This window comes from Cyprinodon tularosa, unplaced genomic scaffold (assembly GCF_016077235.1).
Source record: "Cyprinodon tularosa strain WSP-4 unplaced genomic scaffold, ASM1607723v1 ctg1375, whole genome shotgun sequence".
NCBI classification, from domain to species: Eukaryota; Metazoa; Chordata; class Actinopteri; order Cyprinodontiformes; family Cyprinodontidae; genus Cyprinodon; species Cyprinodon tularosa.
In genome coordinates, this window is record NW_024038195.1 from 1 (window position 1) to 9,235 (window position 9,235).

Consider the following 9,235-nt stretch of genomic DNA (forward strand, 5'->3'; position numbering starts at 1 on the left):
CCGGTGGGGGTTTTAGAGATTCCCGGGTTTTTGGGGCCTCTGTTGGCCGGATCTGTCTAGATGTTGGACTTAGCCAGCCTCATTAGTGGCTGGATGCGTCTGGGACTTCAGGGTTTGGTTCCATCGGGCTGCAGCGGAGCTGCCTTCCGACCTACTGAGGTAGACTGCTCCAGTAACATCGGTTTTCCCTGCAGGTGTGCCCCCTCTCGGAGGCCCTCAGCAGGATGATGGGAGGGCTGAGCCTGGATGGAGGCAGGCTTGGTGCTGCTAGTCCACAGTCAGAACCTGGGACGGGCACCGCCGACCTCAGACAGGTGAGAACTCGCCTCCATCGTAACTGGGTGTGTTGGTTCTGATTGGATCATTGGTTCCCAGATATGGGACCCCCCTCCAGGGTCCAAGAGGACTCAGGCGTGTCGCGTCTCTGTGTCTGTCCCTCAGGTGTCGGCGCGGCTCTCTCCAGAACAGGCAGCTGCCTTCCTGGCTCTGACCACAATGAAGGGGCGGAGCTTCGATGTTGATGATGTCATGGAGGCAGTCCAGCACAGCCCAAATCTACCAGCCGCGCTGAAGTTCCTGACACACACCTGTCCAATCTGCCGTGAACAGGTGTCCTTCAGCAAGGTGAGGTGTTGCCAACCAATCAGAGCGCACCCGCAGCCATACTTCCTCCTAACTCTTCTTCCCTGCTTGCGTTCCCTGCAGATGATCACCATGACTCACTGCTCTTGCTTCCTGTGCCAGAGCTGCTTCACCTCTTCTTTCTCCGTCGCCATCAGGGAGCGCAGCGTGGACCAGCTCACCTGTCCGCAGTGCGGCAAACCGGATCTCAGAGGTCAGAAGGTGCAGGAGGAGTCCATGGACTACTTTAACCTGCTGGACACACAGGTGAGACCAGGAGAGGTGAGACATGCACAGGTGAAACCAGCACAGGTAGAAATGGCTGCTGTTGTTCCAGATTCGTCACTTCTTGCCTCCCGACATCCACGAACTCTTTCAGAGGAAACTCCGAGACCGAGCCCTGCAGGACATGCCCAGTTTTTGTTGGTGTGCTCATGTAAGACCCTCAGGAACCAGACCAGCATTTCTCTTTATCCAGTTAGTGGACTTTGCTCTTCTAGTTCGGTACCTGTAAAAAACAGTGGGAGGGAGTCTGCCGTATTTCCCAGTGGGAAATACGGCACCAGACACTTTCCTTTAGATGCCCCTTCAGACTTTGGACTGGGGACCCAGTTCCTGGTCCCTGCTAGAACCTTAGCAGAATGTGTTTTTGTTTCAGTGTTCCTCTGGGGTGCTTCATGAATCAGACAGGTTGAGGATGGACTGTCCCAGCTGCAGGAAGAGCACCTGTTCCCAGTGCAGATCACCAGTAAGCCTCACTAACCCGCCCACCCAAACACATGCAGGCAGCTGAACTGGACCCAGACCAGAACCTGACTGTGTTCTGTCTGCTCTGCAGTGGTCAACTCACCATCAGGGACGGTCCTGTGATGAGTTTAAGGTGTGGCAGCAGCAGAACCAGCAGGATGATCATCCACCTTCCATGCTCCAAAACCTTATCGGTAAACGATGTGCTGGGCTTCAACATTGTGTAGCGTCCACAGTTCCAGGATACGACATTAAAACCACCAGGAGAATGCACTAAAGCCAGCCATTGCCCCTGAAGCCAGCTCTGGGGTTGGCGTTCGCCAGTGAGCGCCTGGCGGTCAGGTTCTTCCTCAAGGAACCGGGCCAGGCCAAATTTGAAGCAGTGAGGCAAGTGGGCTAACCCTCCACCTGCAGGGGGAACCATGAGGGACCGGTGCAGAGAGAACTGGCTGATGGAGGCGGCGTGATCCACAGACGCTTTAACTGGCTCTGGGGACAGAGGAAGTGACCTCGCTGGAGGGTGAGCCTGAGCTTGTGCAAGAGGGGGAGTGATACCTGCATGTAATAGTCGGATTGGCCCGGGCTCTGGAACCCAGCTGCTTGAGAGAGGCTGGACTCGCCTACTCTGGAATGGCCCATGGGGGGGCCTGCTTCTCTCCCCAGTTTAACTGTCTCCTGGGGGCCAGTACAGAGGAGCAGGCCTTCTTAGTGTCCCTGGCAGAGGTGCAGGGTAGCTGGGAAAGGACAGTTACATTAAAGGAATAGTACACCCAAAACATGATTAGCCTTCATTTTCTACTCACCCCCATGCTGAACAACACTCTGGAGTACTTTTTTGATATCTCAAATGCATCTGGAGATCTGGGAGGCTTCTTGCTGTCTGCTGACATTCAAATAATGGAGGTCTATGGCGCCCGAGGCAGAAAGGTCCATAAAAGTCCACAAAAAACGTGTCAATATTCCTCCATACTGCTCGTCCAATGTATTCCAAGTGTCCTGAGTGGGTAGCGTCCATAATTTACTCGAAACAAAGTCATTTAGAATGTTTTTAGAGCATAAACAGTAGTGTATAGGAGTTCCTGAAAGCGCGTTCACGAGTCTACGGAAACCGCGGCAGACCAAACCAGATGAAACTGGAGCCTTGGAGGAGTTTGGAGGGATGATGGAGAAATACTATGTGTTGGCCTCAAAGCGCCCCTGGCAAACCACCCCATGCCTTTGCTAATGCTGTTTTCAGTGGGAGCTGCTGACCCTGGCAACGCACTAGAAAAATGCTTTAGGATCTCCTCAACCCGGCTGACATGCCTTCAGTGGCCTTCTGTCAGCGAGCCCCAGGGTAGCCATGGCTACAGCGTAGCGTGCCACCATCGGTGAATGGCTGAATGTAGTGTGAAGGCCTTTGGTCTAGTCTCCTGAAAGGCGCTATACAAGTATAGGCCATCGTAAAGAGGAGGAGGGGTCAACTGTAGTGGGATTACAATTCCCATCCTCCCCAAGAAGGCCTCAGCCGGGGAACAGTGGACCAGCTCTACACCCTGCAGGGAGCTCCAGGGTCATGGGAGTTTGCCCAACTAATCCACATGTTTTCTGTGGACCTGGAGAAGACATTTGACCGTGTGCCTTATGATGACCTATGGGAGGCCCTTTACCAGGGGCTGTACAAGCAGAGCCGGCATTAAGTCAGACAAATTATTGAATGATGATCACTGGATGCATTGTGAGGCGCGGTCTTTAAAATACAGACCATTTTCCATTTACAACAGCACAATGATGAAAAAGGGGTCCCTATGTCCTCCAGCAGTCTAAGCCTATAGCAGCAGAACTATAGAGATAGATCAGGATAACCTGAGCCACTCTATCTAGAAGCTTTATCAAAAAGGAAAGTTTTAAGCCTAGCCTTAAAAGTAGACAGGGTGTCTGCCTCACGGACTAAAACTGGTAGTTGGTTCCACAGGAGAGGAGCCTGATAACTAAAAGATCTGCCTCCCATTCTACCTTCCAAGGTATCTGCAGTAAAACTACCATCTTCTTGGTCCTCAGAATGTCCCAGCTGTCAGTTTGTCTTCAGCCTGTCAAAGGGAGGATGTCTTCACTTCACCTGCACCCAGTGTCGCCATCAGTTCTGTGGCGGCTGCAGACAGCGCTTTTCTCTGGGTTCTGTGAGTCCCTGTTCTGAAGCTTATGCTAAGATTAACTGTGACGACGCATTTTGTTACCTGCATTATTTTGCTGGTCCAGCACATAGTCTCAACTCTCTCAGGAGTTGCGTAATTTTGCACCTTTTTCAAGTGTCTCTTTCTGTGACTCCTCAGGAATGCAGCTTCTCTGCTCAGTGTGGCTCCAAAGGTCTTCATGCCCACCACCCCAGGAACTGCCTGTACCACCTTAGAGACTGGAGCGTGAGCCGTCTGCACCAGCTTCTGCAGGTCAGATGCTTGATGCCTGCAGTGGTCTAGGTCAGGTTGACTCTCTGCTGATGCTCTAATCTCTATTAGTATCACAGAGTATCTCCTTCCTGGTGGAGACCATCCCATGGCAGCTTGACTCCATCCAGTATGACAGGTGATGTCATGCCTGTTATCAGTGTAGAGAACAGGAATACTGAGACATACTGGGACTCCAGCCCCAGCGTGTCTGACAGACATATTTGGTTTCCTGCAGCATGTCCGATGTTAGAGCTACGAGACAACAGCTTTGGGACTAAGGAAGAACCATGTGGACGACCGGCGCTGTCTGAGTTCGGAGGATACTGCCAGTAAGATCCCCTGTGGTCCAATCAGAGTCCACGTGATTCCCAGTCCTCGTACCTGTTCAGGTGAGCTGCTGTCTGTCCTAGCAGGGGTCACTATAAAGAGCGACTGGTGGAGCTGATCAACCATTGGCGTGTCGACCCAGCAGTCCTTTTCAGTCCTGCAGAGATGATTGCAGAACTACAGCGATGGAACATTGCCGTGCCAACAAGGAAGCTTGAAGAGCCAGAGCCAGTTTATGCCCACCGCCTGCGGCTGGTTAGTGATATCATTATAACCACTGTTTACCTGGACCTAATTGAGCAGCTGCACACAGTTATAATAACAATCAGCTTTCAAAGATTCAGCACTTGTAGGAAACACACTCGTATCTTCCTGAAACCACACCTGAACCTTCCACGATCCACACCTGGACCATCCTGAAACCACACCTGAACCCTCCATGATTCACACCTGGACCATCCTGAAACCACATCTGAGCTAGGGCTGCAACAACGAATTGATAAAATCGATAAAAATCGACTTTTAAAAGCGTTGGCAACAAATTTCATCATCGATTAGTTGTGTCGCGCGATTAATGCGTCATCTGCCGCCGTCGGCAGCTGCTGCCGTGGGGCGCCTCCCCCATCCCAATCCCGTTCTCCCGCAGGAGTCCCTCTCAGCGCTGCAGTCAGAGCCGCAGGATGTTTACCCTCAGCGTCCAGACTGCAAATGAAGCGCGCATGCACCAGGATTGACAGCGCAAATTGATCACAATAATTAAAATAGCCTGCGCTTTGTAAAGTGAAAAAAGTCGTAACATGCAACTTTTGTCAAAACAAATGAACATGGCACGGAAGCACCATGTTTGTTTGGTTCTAAAGTGGGGAAACGTAACGTTAGTTTCTCAGGTAGCTCATCTGATGCTTTCCTTACCGTGTTAGTAGGTTACAGACAGTGATAAGGTTGGCTACTTATTTTACTTTTAATTTCATTTGAATTAGCTTAAGCAGCGTTTATATTTTCTTTATAAATAAATTAACTTGCAAATTATGAGGGCAAGGCTTTTAAAGTTTAAATCTTCTGGCAAAGATAAAGTAAAGAAGATCCTGCAATTTATGGAAGTAAAGCAGAATAAAATCCAGCAAGATCAGTAATATGTCAATTAATTATCTGCCACATTTCCATGTAAATATCTGTCTTTGGAGGATGTGTTTTTTAGCACCCCTAGTTCTCTCATTTTTATTCCAAATACAATTTATAATTTGAATCACAGGGCTATTTTTATCTCTATGGTTCAGTATTTTCTCAAGTAGCAACTTTAACTGCTATACTTTCCTGTCTTAAAAGGCAGAACTCTTCTAGTCTAAAAAAACTCATTTGTTGAAATGGGGGGGGGCTATTGTTTGAACCCCTTAGGGGCTTTAAAAAACAAAAATGTCTTTTTTTGCGCTTTATGAAACAAAGTAGCCTATATTTTGTGGATGTACAGCTACATTTCTCATGTAAGTTTGCGTAGTTTTAACACATTTATTTTTCATATTGCACCAGTACAGTTAATGAGCAACCTGTACTTGTGTGCTTGTTTGTTCTGAATAAAATGTTTATTTTGAATAAAGAGGTTAATATAAAAAATATTTTTTGTCCGATTCATCGATTATTTGAAAAAATAATCGGCTGATTCATCGATTTTTTAAAATAATCGTTAGTTGCAGCCCTGATCTGAACCCTCCATGAGCCACACCTTGATCATCCTGGAGCCATTCCTGAACCATCCAGGATACAAACCTGGATCATCCTAGAACCATGAATAACCCATCTAGGATACAAACATGATTCCTCCAAAAAACACACCTGGATTCTTTCAGGACCCCCAGTTGGTTCCTTTCAGAAGCCACAGTGGGTTCCTTTCAGGTGCCACACCTAGATCCTATCACGACCAGCACCTGGTTCAAGAATGGCTCAAACCTGGATCCTTTGAAGACTCACACCTGCATATTTTCAGGTCCAAAACCTGGACCCTTTCAGAACTCACAGCTAGAACCTTTTAGGACCCTTACCTAGATTTTCCAGGACCCATTCCAGGGTCCTTTCGGGTCCTACATGTGAATCATATTAGAATCCACACCTGGATCCTTCAGTAACCCAAAGCTGGATCCTTTCAAGACCAACACCTGGATTTTATTAGGACCAACAACTGCATCCTTTCATTCTGGAAGGACCTAAACTAGGATTCTTTCAGGAGCAAAACCTGGATTATTTCAGAATGCACACCTGGATCCTGTCAGGGTCCACACCTGGATCCTCCAGGACCCACACCTGGATTATTTTAGAAGACACACCTGGACCCTCTCAGGGTCCACACCTGGATCCTGTCAGGGTCCACACCTGGATTTGTTCAGGATGTAGACCTGGTTCCTGTAAGGACCCACACCTGGATCCCGTCAGGATCCATACCAGGATTATTTCAGGATGCACACCTGGATCCTGTCAGGGTCCACACCTGGATCCTCCAGGATCCACACCTGGATTATTTTAGGAGACACACCTGGATGCTGTCAGGGTCCACACCTGGATTATTTTAGGAGACACACCTGGATGCTGTCAGGACCCACATCTGAATTGTCAAATTATACAAAAGTTGGACGAAACAAGCGAGGCCGATAGTGAAAAACAGCCCCACACGGCTTATGAAAACCGAGCAATTCTGCCAGAGAGTGCGGGACACCAACCACAGAGTAATTGCGGCCGATCGAGAGTAAAACTTGGTGAGACAGAGGCGTGCAGGTGGCGCAGTGGTTAGTGCGCACGACTCATGTACGGAGGCCTTAGTCCTCGATGCGGCCAATCCGGGCTGGAATCCGACCTGTGGTCCTTACCGCATGTCTCCCCCCCTCTCATACATGCCGATCGATGGTGCATGCTAGACCGAGTGAGATAGATAGATATATATCTATAAAAATACAAGTCAGTTGTGAATAAGAACTACCTCAGCTATTTATTCAGTTTATCCGTCATTTCTATGAGGAAAATATGGCATATTTTATATCATTTAAACCAAGAAATTAGTTTATAGATTTTCTTTGGGGGATACCTAGCCTGCTGGTTTAACTTTTTAAATGATTTCTGACCAAACTTTTTTAAGTAAAACATAGAAGCTGTTTGATACAATTTAAATGAAATGATTGATATTGTGAAATAATGCCAGGATATTAACCAGATGTTCCAACGTTCTGGACTCTGTGAAAAAGAGAAAAAGGACTTAAAAGGTTTTGGCTGGATCATCAATATAAAGTTAGAAAACATAGAAATTATATAGAACAGTAAATCCAACAAATTGGGGAAATAAGCCCTTTTTTTCTTTTTCACAAGTAAAGTTGGAACATTGGTTAATATCCTGGCTTTAAATTTCACAATATCAATCTTTTCTTTTAAAATGTATCAAACGCTTCTTTTTTAAAATTAAAAAATTTTTGGGTCAAAAATCTTTTAAAAGTTAAAACCAGCAGGCGGGTACCCCCCAAAAAAAATCTATAAAAAAAATTTTTTTGTTTAAAAAATAAAAAAATATGCCATATTTTCCCTCAAAAAAATGCAAAAAAAACTGAATAAATAGCTGAGGTAGTTTTATTCAAACTGACTTTATTTTTATAGATATATATCTACTATCTCCCGGTCTAGCAGCCCCATCGATCGGCATGTATGAGAGGGGGGGAGAATGGGGTAAGGACCCAGGTCGGATTCCAGCCCGGATTGGCCCATCGAGGACTAAGGCCCCCGTACTAGTCGGTTTCGATAACCAGGGCCCCCCTTCCCCCGCCTCTTCTCACCAATTTTACTCTCGATCGGCCGCAATTACTCTGTGGTTGGTGTCCCGCACTCTCTGCAGAATTGCTGGGTTTTTTCTAAGCCGGTGGGGGCTGTTTTTCATTTTGCCTCGCTTTTCGTCCACTTTTTTTTAATTTGCAATTCAGATGTGGGTCCTAAGACCCAGGTGTCTCCAAAAATAATCCAGGGGGGGACCTAAAAGGATCCAGGTGTGCCCTAAAATTCAGGGGGGTCCAAAAAATTTCCGGTGTGGACCTGGAGGATCCAGGTGGGGAAAAACCCGACAGGTCCGGTGTGTCCTACAGGAACCAGGCTACTCCTGAAAAAATCCAGGTGTGGACCCGAAGGGGAAAACCCCAGGTGTGTCTTAAAATAACCCAGGGTGGGTCCTGGAGGTCCAGGTGTGGACCCTGACAGGACCCATTTTGGCATCTAAATAATCCGGTTGGACCGAAGAACCGGGTTAAAATCCTGAAAAAAAGGATGCAGTTGTTGGTCCCAAAAAATCCCGGTGTTGGTCTTGAAAGGGTCCGCTTTGGGGTTCTGAAGGATAGGGGTGGATTCTAAATGATTCCCTTAGGACCCCAAAGGGCCCCGGAATGGGTCCGAAAAAACTAGGGGAAGGGTCCTAAAAAATTTTGCTGTGGTTTGAAGGGGCCAGGGTTTTGGGTTTAAAATATGCAGGTGTGAGTCTTCAAAAGGGTCCAGGTTTTACCATTCTTTAACCAGGTTGGTCGTGATAGGATCTGGTGTGGGACCGAAAGGAAACCAACTGGGGGTCCTGAAAAAGAATCCCGGTGGTTTTTTTGGAGGAATCAGTTTGTTCCTAGATGGGTTATTCTGGCTAGGATGTCCAGGTTTTTTATCCCGGATGGTTCAGGAATGGCTCCAGGGGTGATAAGGTGTGGCTCTGGGGGTTAGATCAGGGGTGCAAACAACGTTATTTTAAAAATATATCGCCGTTATTTTTCATTTAAACGATGAATGGACAAAAAAAAATTTTTTATATTAACCTCTTTTTTCCCAAAAAAAACATTTTAACAGAACAAACAAGCACACAAATACAGGTTGCTCATTAACTGTACTGGTGCAATATGAAAAATAAATGTTTGTGTTAAAACTACGCAAACTTACATGAGAAATGTAGCTGTACATCCACAAAATATAGGCTACTTTGTTTCATAAAGCGCAAAAAAGACATTTTTGTTTTTAAAGCCCCTAAGGGGTTCAAACAATAGGCCCCCCCATTTCAACAAATGAGGTTTTTTAGACTAGAAGAGTTCTGCCTTTTAAGACAGGAAAGTATAGCA

General features: G+C 46.9%; 1 protein-coding gene across 4 annotated transcripts; it reads left to right on the forward strand.

Annotated features, from left to right (window-relative positions):
• The first annotated feature begins 200 nt into the window (after nt 1–200).
• On the forward strand, nt 201–4,710 carry LOC119778729 (E3 ubiquitin-protein ligase RNF31-like). 4 transcript variants are annotated; one of them, XM_038278085.1, is made up of 12 exons: nt 201–314; nt 442–624; nt 706–888; nt 959–1,057; nt 1,280–1,369; nt 1,460–1,562; nt 3,409–3,527; nt 3,681–3,794; nt 3,864–3,930; nt 4,030–4,123; nt 4,208–4,376; nt 4,475–4,710. In XM_038278085.1, the coding sequence occupies exons 1-12, from the start codon at nt 225–227 to the stop codon at nt 4,562–4,564; spliced, it is 1,401 nt and encodes a 466-aa protein (XP_038134013.1). In that variant the 5' UTR covers nt 201–224; the 3' UTR covers nt 4,565–4,710. The 4 variants fall into 4 exon arrangements, 3 of the variants coding, with proteins under 3 accessions (XP_038134013.1, XP_038134014.1, XP_038134015.1); XM_038278086.1 differs by having other exon boundaries at nt 4,460–4,596; XR_005280115.1 differs by lacking the exon at nt 4,475–4,710 and having other exon boundaries at nt 3,872–3,930; nt 4,208–4,350.
• Nucleotides 4,711–9,235: the final 4,525 nt, after the last annotated feature.